The sequence below is a fragment of the Agelaius phoeniceus genome, chromosome 6 (assembly GCF_051311805.1).
Source record: "Agelaius phoeniceus isolate bAgePho1 chromosome 6, bAgePho1.hap1, whole genome shotgun sequence".
Taxonomy (NCBI): Eukaryota; Metazoa; Chordata; class Aves; order Passeriformes; family Icteridae; genus Agelaius; species Agelaius phoeniceus.
In genome coordinates this window covers 12,570,412-12,584,984 of record NC_135270.1, presented here as the reverse complement: position 1 = coordinate 12,584,984, position 14,573 = coordinate 12,570,412, and the positions used below count along the sequence as shown (strand labels likewise).

General features: G+C 43.1%; 2 protein-coding genes across 4 annotated transcripts; both read right to left on the bottom strand.

Annotated features, from left to right (window-relative positions):
- Positions 1–136: 136 nt before the first annotated feature.
- ASCL3 (achaete-scute family bHLH transcription factor 3) lies at positions 137–4,846 on the bottom strand. 2 transcript variants are annotated; one of them, XM_054633990.2, is made up of 3 exons: positions 3,318–4,846; positions 3,046–3,118; positions 137–1,014 (listed from the first exon to the last, which is right to left on the bottom strand). In XM_054633990.2, the coding sequence occupies exon 3, from the start codon at positions 1,007–1,009 to the stop codon at positions 470–472; it is 540 nt and encodes a 179-aa protein (XP_054489965.2). In that variant the 5' UTR covers positions 1,010–1,014; positions 3,046–3,118; positions 3,318–4,846; the 3' UTR covers positions 137–469. The 2 variants fall into 2 exon arrangements, with proteins under 2 accessions (XP_054489965.2, XP_077035949.1); XM_077179834.1 differs by having other exon boundaries at positions 3,046–4,846.
- A 138-nt stretch (positions 4,847–4,984) lies between these two features.
- On the bottom strand, positions 4,985–13,527 carry TMEM9B (TMEM9 domain family member B). 2 transcript variants are annotated; one of them, XM_054633985.2, is made up of 5 exons: positions 13,327–13,527; positions 11,584–11,675; positions 9,774–9,882; positions 8,759–8,893; positions 4,985–6,151 (listed from the first exon to the last, which is right to left on the bottom strand). In XM_054633985.2, exons 1-5 carry the CDS (start codon positions 13,411–13,413, stop codon positions 5,996–5,998), a joined length of 579 nt encoding a protein of 192 aa, XP_054489960.2. In that variant the 5' UTR covers positions 13,414–13,527; the 3' UTR covers positions 4,985–5,995. The 2 variants fall into 2 exon arrangements, with proteins under 2 accessions (XP_054489960.2, XP_054489962.1); XM_054633987.2 differs by lacking the exon at positions 13,327–13,527 and adding an exon at positions 13,081–13,226.
- Positions 13,528–14,573: the final 1,046 nt, after the last annotated feature.

Genomic DNA, 14,573 nt, shown 5'->3' with positions numbered 1-14,573 from the left:
TTCTTTTGGCATTTAACAACCCTCCTTGGAACCTTTAAAAAGGCACTTTAAAAGAAACACTGGCAATTAAAGTGAATATTTTAAGAAAGTGCATGTGAGATTAAATCAATAACATGACAGAAAATGAGAATCTCAGTCCCATAAGTAGAGAGATTTTATTTTAAAGCATGCAGGTTGTGATGATACATACAGTTACTTTACACATATAGGTGTCACATTTTTAGCTTGGTGACAAATTTAGAAACTCGTTCTGATTTTCATGAATTAACTAAAGTCATTCAGCTGAGATTTTCCCAGTTGTCCCTCTCATATCTAAGTGTAGTAACTATCTGCAACATTCAAGCTCTTGTGTGGGCTGACAGTGACGTGTGCCACGATCTGCTCCCAAGGAGTGCCAGAACACACACGTCATTGACACAGTGGCTACTACATTCCCAGACAGGATACCTTGGGCTGGCTTTGCAACACTTCAGATCGTCTCCAACAACTGGGCTGGTTTGTTAGTGGCTTTAGGTGCTTGGTTTGGCTCCGTGACACCTTTTCCTGCCACCCCAGAGTCAGTGCACAGCACAGACTGGAGGTCCCTGATGTATTTTATGGCAGCACGCAGGGTCTCCACTTTGCTGAGCCGTTTCTCCAAGTACTCCTTGGGCAGGTGGTGCCTCAGCTTGGCATAGCCTTCATTGACACACTTAACACGCTGCCTTTCCCTCGCATTCCTCTTCCTGATGAAAGCTGAGCCATAGGAGTACTCACTTTTGTGGAGACTGGAATGGGGCATTTGGTAGGGAAAGGGGCAGGGCTCGCTGTAGAAGGTCTCTGTGATGAGATGCTCTGACATGAAAGGCAGGAATGCCAAATCTTCGGCCAAAGGGACCTGGCTTGGTGCTTCTGGGTACACGTGAAACGTGACCAGTGGGTCTGCACAGAAAGGCCTTGCCAGCTGGATGTGCTGAGCCTCAGCACAGATGAGGTTACAGTAGCTTTTGCCATCCATCAGGTTCTGCATTTAGCCTGGAAACACATAATTACAGAATACTTTAAACAGCTCACACTGAACAGTATAAAAAACTCACCTGGACTTACCAACTCTAGGCCTTGCTGACATTTTCCAAAAGAGATTTTTTAAATGCATTTGTGACACTTCAGAATGATGTTGGAAGATCAGGTAGAACAAGATAACATCCCATTTGAAAAGTACAAGAAAGTGCAAGTCAGTCACACTGATTAAATTAACACACAACAGATATTAATATAAAGCCACTAAAGTTTCCTACAGGAAAGAGCAAGCAGCCTCCTTTCACCTCAGCTTTAGAAATGAAGAGACTCTACCTATATGCATTCCACATAGGTCTAGCTTGCTCCAAATCCACCAAAACTTAGAGACAACAAATAAAGCAGGCCAACACCTGAGGCATTCTCCCCACTCCCTTCCTCTCCCTGAAAAAAACTGAATCTACAATTCCAGTAAAAGACTCCCTATTCATACCAAAGAGCCTTCAAAGACAAATTATTTTCTCCTCTCTTCACTGGATGCCACATTCAATGTATCATCTGAACAAAATGGAAAACCTGTGCAGAGAATGGATTTCAATCTTAATGTCATGTCTGTCAGGTATTACATCCACTCATACAAAGATTTACAAGAAGTTTAGAGATGAGAGAATTTACACTAAATCTAACACCTCCTTGGGTCCTCACATTCCTTCTCCACCTACCTGCAGATTAAACACAGACATGAAATTCTAAAAACAATCCTACAGCTAGAAATTAAATATTAAATATGTCATACTTATGAAATGAACACTTCATCAAAGGAAAAATGCATGTCCTAGCAATACAAAGAAGGGATGGCACACAGCAGTTGGGGCCCTGCTGGAAACCTGTAAGTCAGACTGGCCTACTCTCACTCCCCCTCTTCAGAGCAGCATTACAGCAGGTCTAACCACACAAATCACCCTGGCACATTTAACAAAAATATACTCTTGCAGTGGTTTATAAGAAGCTGCATTGTGGGGCCTTCCCAATATCATTATTCGAACAGCTGAACATCAGCCTAACTGCTGAGAATGTAATCACTGTTACCTAACAGCTTCCTTAAATACCTTTTAAACAACCACCTAATTTTTAAAGAATCACCATGAGCCACCCTCACAGACTGCAACCAATACTTGCCTACACAGAACTGATCCAAAAATGCTCTTGCTCACCATCCACTTGTACATCCCTACATTGTTGTCCAAAGCACTTAGATTCTATTGCATCCTCTAAAATGGAAACCACACCTGAACATTAAACTAGATTACCAGAACCTGCTGGATTCCATACTCACAGAAATCTGGCAAAGTTTCAGATGTTCCAATCACAAGTCCATAACACAAATCCATCACAAGGGTATGGGGAAATATTTTCTACTGACTTCATACCTGCCACATTTACACAGAAAATATTTACTTGGTATGGACCTGTTCTCACAACATATTCTATGAAAATGTCTCTGTATGCAGAGTTATCTATTTTTCTAATGTACATATATTTCACAACAGACAATCTATGAGTGAAGAATTCATTTATAGCTGTTAGGCATGAGTGGGAGTCCCATGCATCTTAAACAGGTACTTCTGTAGATAGGCTAAAAGCATGAACACACATCCATTTCACATTATTATGCATGTAAAAAACTCACATATTTTTCCATATGTGAATATACACTCCTCATAAAATGAAAATAGTAGACAACTATAAAAATCAACTTTCCCTTTTCTACTTATAAGACTGGCTTATTGCCTAAAAACTTTCTGCTGCTAACAAGTTTAAAACATTGAGGAAGAGAAGTCTGCTACATGGCAAAAAAAAATTATGGCACAACATCACTCCAGAGAAGGAACCAAAACCAACACAACCCCTCAAGAAGAGACACTTGCAATATTTGTTGCTTAGTACCTACACTTCTGCTGTGTAACAAGGTTACATAAAACAGTTACCTGCTGCCTCAACACCTGCACAAAGTGTTAGGAACATTTTCCCCTTAGACTAGAGACTCACCAATCTTCAGATGAAAGTAAAATCCAGGGAAACAAGATGTGCTGTTTAAAGAGTGATGAATACCTGAAAATATCTGAATGATATTAAAAAAAAAAAAAAGATGTTAATGTTCCATTTTTCTTATACCTTATTAAATAAGAGATCACATTAAACAGGATTCACTAAAAAGCTCTGAAAACACTGTTAGTAAATGGCTGGTAGAAGTGCTTTACAAGAACATTGATATTCAGTGAAGATCTGTGGCTAGATACAGCAACATGCAAGTCTCTTACCTGAATTATGTAGCTTGTTCCACTGAGTCAATGACTGCTGCAATTTATAGTCAATTGACAACATGCAAAGTAGCTTACAGTTAGATCTGCTCATTTCTGGTTGGGCTTTTCCACCCACACCACAGCTATGATGGCAACAAAACTTGGCACTAAGGGCTAGGAATTTTGAAACTGCTATTGAACACATCCAGATTACCTGAAAAAGTAATCAGGAATGCGGTTTGTTCACTTCCTGTTTGCCTTCTGTTGCAGACTACTACAGTATGGTAAGGAAAATACAAAGCAGTATTTTCATTTCTTGGCATTTTGTACTCTAATATCTAAATAGAACAATTGGCTAGAATTTAGGTAAATATTCACTGTCAAGGCATAAGCAAACTAATTTCCATAGCTTCATTTTAAACACAGAAAAACAGCATTTATTTAGAAATTTGGGATGGATTTCTCTGCACTACAGGTGAGGACACATTATTAGCCAGCTTAATACCTTTAAATTTAATCACTATACCTGTAATTTTGGGAAATTCTTTTACTGTTGAGCGTGACATCATATAAAAGGTGAATATATATAAGAAGAGAAGATTTGAAAACAGTGAGCCAACAGTAGCCACACAAGTTTTGCTTAAAAAGAGAAACAGTACAGAATCTATAATGCAATGTATACATGTACTTAGATGCTACATATATAGCTGTCCCATTATAGAGGTGCAGTAAAATAGGACAAATCTTGAAAATTCCACATTTAACAGGATTGACACTTAGAACTATCTCATGGTTTGGCCCTTCTATCAATCAAAGCATAAACAAAAATCCAAACCCAAACCACTTTAGCTTAAAACTATAAGATCAGAAATACTTCTACTAGCAAAAGATGGATATACATTCAGTCCTGCTTCTTGTGACTGTCACCCACCAAGGAAAGAGAGCTTCACCTTCTGCTGCCCCTGTGTGAGCCACAGTGCTGTAGCCAACTTCCCCCTTCCCACACCAGCTTCAGGCCTCACAGGAAAGGCAGCCAAGAGGTAGAACAACTCCCAGGACTGGGATACTCAACAATCAAGGCATGTATTCCACAAACAAGTTGCATTCTCTTTCTTTAGTAGACCCTAAGTGTCATAACCAGTAACCAAACAGTACCAACTGAACAAGTTCCCACTCACTGGGGCCATGTTGAACACAAAAACTGAACCCAAGCCTGAATTTTTTTTTGACCTGGCAATCCTTGTGCAATTTTTTTTTTTTTAATTTAAAGCAAGAATCCTGTAAATCCACCAATGCACCACCTGCTTTAAATCACTCCAGGTTAACTCAGTTTTGGAAGTCTACAGGACTGGCATGCAAAGAAAGCTGTGTACCTGTCTGTCCCCCAGGCATGGAGTAAGCAAGCCAAAACTGTCCCCAGAAACAAGAGTATTCTTCCATGGACCACCTCCTTCCACACTGAACTGAAAACTGTCACACAATCATGCAACTACATATGCAACTTACATCTGAGTCAGGGATTAAAAATTTCTTTCAATTAACAATTTGATGAGCCTTTCTTTACCTAATCACTGAACAAGTGCACATTTCTACTCTGAAGCATGTTTAGAGGAGCACTTTTATAGATGGAATTTACATGCAGCATAATGAGGGAGAAAAATGATGACAAACTGATAATGCAGATCCATTTTTCAAAAATCAGTTTTATCTTTAATTGTTACATTCCAAAGGGGATATATGAAAGTTAGTCATCCAGCAACTGTATAACCTCTGAAGAGAGATGAATACAGAGTCACAGATAAAAAAATACACCTAACTCCCAAGATGACAGGTGCTAGAGAAAGTATGTGCCTTACACCATCAATCCAGACAAATGCAGGAAGATTTTTATAATAAATATTTCATCATATACTAACTCCTGAGACTTTACCCATGAAAAGAAAGGGAAAGATTTTATAAGAGCTATCATACACCTACAATATATTAAGCTGTTAAAGCAAAATAGAACAAAATGTCAACACTGCCTTGAATGTGCACTGCATTTGAATTTATCTACATCACAGTACTTGAAATATGCAGCTCCAGGAGTCAGTGTCCACTTATGTTTTGCCTCAAGTCTGCAGACATCACTTGCCATACAAGCATCTTGAAAGTACGAGTGCAAGAAACCAAATGAACACAGTCAGCAGGGTTTCATTCTCTGAGACCAAAACTACACCGCAAGACTTTGATTTCCAGTACCTAGCATCAATCAGCAGAAAATCCAAGTATATTTACAAAAGATCTTTACATAAAGTGATTAGTGAGTTGTAAGTTATTACTGTGTTCCCAGGTACTTTTTAACCACATAAATAGTAAAGAGAAATATATAGTTAAAAACCACCATAAAGTCACAACTGTAAATAATGTACCACAGTGGCAACCCAAGGTATCTTAGGGTTTGTTTTCTTTTCAGTTTTGTTAGTAAAAGCCATTTGAAAACATAAAGATTTAAGCTTTTGGTTAACTAATCTGTTTAAACTCCTTCCACTCCAGTACATCCCTTTATAGCTCAAATACTTCTTTAATTTGTTGGGGTTGTTTTAAATCAATAACAAATCATTCAAGAAAACTCTCGTGAATTGGCAGGATCAGGAAGACTTCTGTCAGCTCTTTGCACTAGTCCACACACGCCTGGAGCTCCCCCTGAGCCCCCCTTAGCTGAGCACCACGTGCCGGTCGAAGACGGACTTGCGCTGCTCCTGCACCTGCAGCTTCCAGCGCTGCTGCGCGTACTCCACCTTGTTGAGCACGTTGGCGCGGCTGCGCGAGCGCGCCAGCACGTCGTGCGCGTTGGCGAAGGGCTGCTGGTCCTGCAAGGGCAAAACACCACCGTCACTGCTCACAGCTTCCAGCTCTGCTGGCCTGCAACACTCCACAGCAGGTGGGGGCTGGTTGGGTTTGGCCTTGCTTTAAGGTAAATGACATATCCCAACAAGCTGGCCAGTAACGGTGACCAAGCAGGTTTTTGAGTTGTTGGAACCGTACTTCAATTCCTCATTGGCAGGAACTTCCAGAGACTTCCCAAACTTCACTGTACTGTCAATTACCTGCTGCCCAGGATCACAGCAGTCTTGCACCCAATTTGCAGCCCAGAGCAGACCCAGGCACCCCCATGACTGCGGTGAATGCACAGCTGAATTGGGGTCGGTTCCCTGCCAGCTCCTGGCCATCTCCTGCCAGGCAGTTCAGGATGTTCACACACAGCTTCTATATCAAACCAACACACTCTGGTGTTTACCAAACTAAGCCTATTGTGCTGAGCTGTCTGAAAGCACAGTGTCAATACAGCTGTTGAAGTGACACAGCTCAACAAGAACCCAGTGCTTGTTTAACGTTTACTCTCTCTGTTTTCTAACAGTACCTGCAAGGCTTTATTTTCTGCTAGCAAATATAGCCAAGTTATAAGCAGTAAGAGCTGGAACTGAACTTCTTATTTGGCTATTAAACTCTTTGGGCAAAGTCATGCTGCTAAAGCTGCATCAGAAAGCATCCTACACATAATGAAAAATAACATAATTACATCCTATATTAAATAACTGTCTTTTTGTATCCCTACATTTCACACTTTTTTTTTTCCAGAACACTTTTGAAGACATTCATATTAATGGATACTTTCTGATATTACTGTGCAGAGCAGCTCAATCACAACTGTAAGCTGTACACAGATTATCATTAATGAGAACTATTGAAATGATTGCTCTGAGTCCCAAAGCCACAATGAGCATTAAAAAAATATTCCCATAGAGAACAACAGACAAGCCTTGATCAAAAGAGCTATCATCTCACCAAAAAAGGTTATACAAATGGAAATACCTAGAATGGGCATTTAACAGGAGACAGGGCACTTCATTCACAGGGGAAAAAAAGTCATAATAGCAACACATGGTTTGCTAGTGTAAAACACATGGTGGGAGAACACAGGACAGTCTAGATGGTACTGGCCTTCCTGGCAAACAAGATTCTCAGCTCCAAGGCCAGATTGACAGCTCCACTGTCAATTTCTAAGTAGACAATAAGGGGAAAAAAGAATTTAAGAGGAAAGAGGACCAAGGAAGTGGCTTACACTCATCACTTGCCACTGCCACCAATGGACAACAACAAAGAGGGAACACATTGCCTTGAAATTCAGAAACAAAATCCATGGATATGGTATTTTTGAAGTGTGACAAGAATATATCAAGAACTTGCAAGAGGGAAGGCAAGAATGGGATAATTCATAAGGGACCTTAGATTATGTTATGTTCACAGAACAGCTACAGCAAAACATAACACTGGTTAAGATGAACCCAGACTTTGAGGTAAATTCATTCTGCAGTTAACCTGAACTCTGCCATGGGACTTATTTCACTTCTTCCACCTACAGTAAAAAGACTCACTCACACATGGAGCCATTAAGATAATTTATCTAAGCTAAAAATTTGTTTGAGATCTAGCATACAGCACCAGCTCACTTAATTCAAGCAGGAGCTGCCCAGTTTGCTATAAGAATGCACAAAGAGGAAGAGTCATTCAAATATTTCCTTTCAAAAAAAAAAATCCAACAAACACTCAACCCAAAATCCTCCTAGAGGTGACTGGGAAAATCTTACTTTGTCAAAACAAAGGCAGTTGAAACATGTCTACATGTAATACACAGGGAAGTAGTGGGACAATCATCAGGCATCTTCACTTAGAAAGGTGTTTCTGTTTGCTAAGGGGATAATCAAGTACTCAAAATTCAGCATTTTCCTAGATAATAGATTTTATCAGCTATGCTTTATGTACCCTAATTTCATAACAAGAATATGTGATTATTACCCAGTGCTAGAGACTGGAAAGGCCAGTAATGACAGAAAATCCTGTCACTACTGGACTGCTCCCCTTCTCTGAAGAAAAACTCCTCTAACCTGTTAGAATATACTGTGACATTCTGATTTCTGGCTGTATACTAAGAAGTTATTTCATCATCCATTAGTATTCTGCTTCATTATAGCAATTTCTTCTTGAAGTTTTACAATCAAGAAACTCGAACTGGAACAACAGAAGATGCAACCCCCATACTTTCTTTTTGTAGAGAGCAATCTAAGCAGTAAACACTTCCCATAATAATGATGCCTGGCAAGACTGGATCATTATAACTCCTAAAAAGCTGTACTCCTGCATATTCTTATCTCCCTTCTTACACTGTTTCTTCTCTGTGAAAACAACCTGTGCCTAGAGCTGGCATAACTGAAGCAGCTCTCACTGCTCCCCAGCCCAGTGAAAAATGAAAGAGTGACTTCACAGAAGTCATCACACACCTTTCTTTTCCTCTCCCAGCAGGAAAAGCATTTACACTGCCTGGCAAAAAAAAGCTGCCCACCCCAAATAATTAATTATCAACCAACCAATCCCAATTTCCATGCTAACCAAGTGCACAAAGACTCTGGTGAACTCACCCCAATGTCTTCATCACTTTGTATGAGCTGTGAATGCCCAAGGAGGCGCCTCTTTAGGATGGGTTCCACCAGGGTAAGGTACACCATGTACAGAAGAAGCAGGCCCAAAATGGACAGGTATATGATGATCGTCACCTACATAATGCAAGCACAGTTTATGTCAAGATTGTGACTTTCCCCCCCCCCCACTCTCACAACAAGCAGCAAGGACCAAAAGATGAGTACAGGTGAAGTTTGATCTTTGGTAGTGTCAGCAGATTATTTAAAACTCAGAAAGAAAAGGCTACAACATGGTATTAGAAGGGTTTAGGGCAGCTTGAAACAGTGAGACCTTGCAAAGAATCTTAGCCTATGCCTCTTTAAACAATTCAGTGTTATAACTTTCACTTCCACCAAGACAACTGTCCAGCCTGGCCATTAAACAGGTGACAAATTTGGGGCATCCCCCACTGATCTCCCTTTGTCTAGCACAGACCTGAATTCAGCCACCAAGCAAAACAAAAGACCAAACTTCTAAAATCCCAAAATAAAGAAGTCTGTGCTGTCAAAAACCAAAAGACATTCTGCAGTCTATTCACAGCAATCCAGGCCTCAATGGCTCCAAGGGGACAAGAATGTGAAGAGCACACAAAACATGTTAGTACAAACACAGATAAAGAAAATTTATAGTAAGAAAGTTAGGCAGCTGTGTAATGAGAGGCCCTCTGAAATCATAAGGAAAACAAAGCCCAAAGCTTGACAAAATGTCTTAGAACACTCAGAATTTTAGCAAGGTGGAAAGTCTGATCTCAGAAGTGGAGATTTCAATAAAGGGTCTCAGGTTCACTTCTTCAGCTAAAGGTTGATGCTATTGTTACTGCTCAAGATTGTGAACAACTACTACAAAAAAAAGTTATATTTTAGGCTGCCTTAGAACAGTGTTCCCTTTAAAAATACCATTTCTCTAAAAGACAATAGACATATTTACTAAACAGCTGAACTCTTCGATATATGCCAACAGAGTTACACTGCTTACCTTAATTGTGACTGAGCTTCTCTCCTCATATTTGCACTCACAACGTAAACAATAAGCTTCTACATCAGGTCCAGGGACAGGCATGGGCTCCACCACATGGAGACAATCACTGAGGAAACACAGAAACTGCCCAGTCAGTTTAGAGCTGGCTTTAGCTGAGCTGTTCCACTCTGCTGCAGAAGCTGAGAAGCTCAGCTTGCTTAAGTTCAGTTGTTCTAAACTGCAGGTACAAATAAATCACTACAGCATAATTATGTCACTTAAATGAGAAATTCAGCTACTGACAAGCTGCTAAACAAGTTTTAAGATCTTTCTAACTCAATACAATGTCTTCATTTTTCAGAGAAAGTATTAAAGCTCTTAGCAGAACAAGTCCAAGGATATGAAAACAGCACAAAGCATCATTTGACACTGACATCATGGATAAAAGTAAATTTCAGCTACTAATTCCCTTTCTTTCTTCACCATACTCAAAAGAGCCTTATTCCAGCCTTTCACTGTCTGAAGGGAGATTAGCCTCTCTTTGACACTCATGAATTGAATTTCTTTTTTCTTGACATCACAAGGTACAGACACTGGGGAAATAAAAAAGGAAGTCAGATGGGCTGTTTCTCTAAGCACCAAGACAGTAAATAAAGAACATTCAGCTTTCAGCAAAAAGCATTTGACTTAAAAGATTACCAGAAACTGTCAGTTCCCTGTGGAAAAGTGTGGTTGACAATATTATGGGCTCTCCATAGCACAGCATTAAAACCCAGCTGCCATGAGACAACTGCTTCCAACAACAACTTAGATAATGCTGCTCTACCTGCTGACTCAGGCTGTTATTCAGAGCTCAGACCCCCAGGTCCCTGCAGAGCACTGAGAGAACCAGGATCCTGTTTCACCTTTCTCCTGGTTACCTCAGTGCTGGCACTGTCAGCAGCAGGGAGTGAAACACAGGGCCTGAAGTGACAGCAGCAGCCTGGCACTCAACACTTTACTGGGCTAAATTACAGTGCTGCAAACACTCAGCCAGGCACCAGCTCATCTCTTCTGCCTTGTTTGTACTTCTTCTTCATAGCTGCAACTGCTGAGTGCCACCTCACAGTGTCTGGAGGGGAGTGGAAGGGTTTATTTTTCTCATTTATGTGAAAGCAGAACTACATTTTCCTCTGTGGAAGAATGCAGCATTCAAGCTACAAAAATCAAAAATTCATGCCAGGCACAATCTGTGCAATTGCTGTTCCTGTGACTGAAAGCTTGTGTCAATACACTACCCAAGTACTGCAGAAATCTTGTATGTTGGTTAAGTGCAGTAGAAAGTCTCTTACTGAGAATATAAGAAATATTAATATCAGCATTTTTTCTTCTACAATTTGCTAGAAAGTGCAAAATCTACTGGAACCTCACAAAACTCCAGAAACAACAGTTCCTAAATGATGGGATGGTTTTCAAGAGTAGAGCAAGCAAAGACAATACTCCCAAGCCCCAGTTCCAGGTTTGTGCTCCCTTGCCTTTACACCATTCCAAGTCACTGCATTCAAAACACATCACCTTCTTCCCTTCTACTACTTCCAAGTCTAAATAAACAATTAAACATGCAAGCAAACAAACCAAAAGAGAAGACAGAACAAAAGTTAGAGGGTTTAAGCCTTGTCCCTTGCTAGAGCTGAATTCTGGAGTACTCCTGAAATAAAAGCTGCAGTAAGTTATGGAAATGCTCTGCTTTGCCCTGGCACTACCACAGGAGATCCATATGTAATCTCTACAGAACAAGGCTTTAACCAGTAAGATTTATTATCATTTTGTATGTGCCACACACACTCACCAGTCCTTCTGTGAAACATTTTTGTTGTAAATATGGCCTGAGTGGTCCTTGTAAGGAGGGCAGATGCATTTACACCGGACATCCTCAGAGTTCTGAAAGTGAAGCAAACAACACACTTAGAACCAATTATCTTATTATGTAATTTATATTATCAGGGGTACAGAAGGCATTCTCCACATATGACTTGACATATTTAACACAAATTACTTGCAAGTACCTCTGAACAGTCTTACTCAAGACTTCCTGCAAGTTTAAGAACAAGAATTACTTCAGAATTACTAAGTGAGTAGAGCAATTTGTTGAGTACACTGCTATTTGAGATAGAAACGCATTCTTGAGGGGGGAAAAATGGAGTTTAAGCTAATTCCTCTTTCCAAAAAAAAACCACACATGCAGAAATTGCTGATGTTGATTGCTCAACTACTCAGTTTATGAGGACAGCTGCTTGTCAGATACAGTGATGAGCTTAAAAGGAATGAAAGAATGCTAAGCTTATTTTAGCAAATAACAAGAGACAGAGGATAAACGTGGCTTATCTAAAGTTCAAGGCAATTTCTAGTGGCAATACAAAAGAATGTGTGAACAAGTATTGGTAATGAACTCCTGTACTGAGCAGCCAAGTCAGAGTAACACTGAGCACAGGTCAGTTGGGAAACCCTGACTGCACTAGCACAGAATCATAGAAAGCTCTGGGTTGGAAGGGATCATCCAGTTCCAACTCCCCTGCCACAGGCAGGGACACCTTCCACTATGCCAGGCTGCTCAAAGCCCTGTCCAAGCTGGCCTGGAACAGTGCCAGTGCCCCACCACCCTCACAGAGAAGGCTTTCTTCCTGATATCCAACCTAGCCCCACCCTCCTTCAGTGTAAAACTTTGTCCTGACACTACCTGCCCATATAATCAGTTCTTCTCCATCTCTCTTACAGATTTCCAGTACTGGGAGGATTTCGAGTACTCCAACTAGGTCACCTCTTCTCCAGACTAAACAATCCCAATTCCCTCAGCCTTTCCTCATAGCAGAGGTGCCCCAGCCCTATGATCCTTTCCATGGCCTCCTCTGGACTGGCACCACGTCCTTGCAGTGCTGGGGAGCGAGAGCCGGCTGCAGCAGGGCAGGGAGGTCCCAGGAGAGCAGTGTAAATCCAAATCCCATGTACCACATCCTACACCGAACCTGCTCTCCCCGCGAAGGGGTCAAACCGCAGATTACCGTTAAAAAGAAGAAAATCCACAGGTTTTGGGGAAAATTCAAACGCGGGTGCTGTGACCGTAGAAGTCCCGGTGTCCCTGCCCGCCGCAGAGACCCGCGGGGACAGTCCCGGGTATGGGGGCAGCGGGGAGGGCCAGGAGCGGAGTGCCCGCACCCAGCGCGGCGGAGCCGGGCACCGAGCGGAGCTCAGCCCCACCCAGTCCCGGCAGCTCCATCTCCACTCGTAGCTTTGTGTGACGGTGTCCCCGGGCGCCACGGCAAAGCGACAACAATGGCTACGAGCTTACCGGGAGCGCAGGAACCGGGGCCGGCGCCGAGGCCGCGCCGGCGGGCCCAGCTGCTCCGCCGAGCGGGGCAGGGCAGCGCCCGCACGAACCGCGGGCTCCCTCCTTCCCCTACTGCCGCCCGGGGCAGCAGTGGGGCCGGGAAGGCGGGGCCACCCGCGGGAACCGAGAACCCGGCGGGGGCGGCGGACGGAGGGAGGGCCCGGTACCGGGAGCACCGCCGTGACCCGTCCCCCCCGCCCCGCTCACCTTGGCCTCGGCGCCCAGCCCCGCCAGTGCGGCCAGCAGCAGCAGCGAGCAGAGGCGCGAGCAGAGGCGCGCCCCGCGGGCCGCCATGTCGGGCCCCGGCGCTCTGTGGCCGCTTCACCGCCGCTTGTGGCCGCCGCGCCGCCGCCGGGCCCCCGCCGCCATCACTTCCGCCTGCCGCCACCTCACGTGGGGCGCCGTCCGCGCGTGGCGGCGTCCCCGCGGGAACGGCGGCGCCGCACCGTGGTTCCGGGCGCGGGCTGGCCTGCACAAAAATATTCCTGGAATCGTGGAATCGTCAGGGACGGAACTTCCCAGGTCATCCAGTCCAAGCACCAAAACAGCACTGTAAACCACTAAACCGTGTCACCCAGCGCCAGATCCAGAAATCCCTTGAACATCTCCAGGGATGGCCACTCCACCGCCTCCCTGGGCAAGCTGTTCCCAGTCCCTGGCCACGCTGACAGCGAAAGAATTTGTTCTAGTGTGTAATCTGAATATCCTCTAGTGTGTAATCTGAATATCCCCTGGCTCAGTTTAAGGCCATTTCTTCGAGTCCTCTCACTGCAGACACAGCAGGAGAGAGCAGCCCCCAGCTCACAGCAGCCTCCCCTCAGGCAGGTGTAGGGAGCCAAGAGGTCTCCCCTGAGCCTCCTCCAGGCTAAACAAACCCATCTCAGCCACTCCTCATAAAACACATTTACACATTTTCGAAGCCTTTCAGGAGCCTTGTTACCCTTCTTTGAACGCACTTTGTATCAACACGTCCTTTTTGAAAGAGAGGTAGGGCTGACTGGCCCTTAGTTCCCACAATCTTGGCCCTATTGGAATGGGTTTAATCCAAGAAGCGATTATTAGTACCACTCAAAATGAGGTGTGTGAGCAGCATACAACCCAGTTTTTACACATCTGGACACACAGTTATATAAATCTTCATGCCTTTTATACACAGCTATTGTCATTATAGTGCAAGAGTTCTATTGTCATTACATTGCAAGGGTTCCATGTTGCTAGAGTTTCACACCTCCTTGATGTTTCTTGTAGGCAGCTCCTCTGGGCGCTGACTCTTCCTTGTCCTCGCAGCAGCCAACTGACTCCAGTTCCCCCCATCCACTCTTTTATAACACTTCTTATTGGCTACAGGTATGGCCTGGTAACATCAGGCCTGCTCCTAATCTTTAGTAATTGGTTCAGCTGCAACTCTTTAGGGGAAAAGATTACATTCTATACCACCTTCATTTAGCCATACT

What these genes read in the sequence shown, in the direction of transcription:
- ASCL3 (XM_077179834.1), bottom strand. Translation starts at nt 1,009, where the DNA reads ATGCAGAACCTGATGGATGGCAAAAGCTACTGTAACCTCATCTGTGCT.
- TMEM9B (XM_054633985.2), bottom strand. Translation starts at nt 13,413, where the DNA reads ATGGCGGCCCGCGGGGCGCGCCTCTGCTCGCGCCTCTGCTCGCTGCTG. An exon ending in GGCTGGGCGCCGAGGCCAAG is followed by an intron (nt 11,676 to 13,326) that starts GTGAGCGGGGCG and finishes CTTCACTTTCAG; the next exon opens with AACTCTGAGGATGTCCGGTG. An exon ending in AAAGTGATGAAGACATTGGG is followed by an intron (nt 6,152 to 8,758) that starts GTGAGTTCACCA and finishes TTGCCCTTGCAG; the next exon opens with GACCAGCAGCCCTTCGCCAA.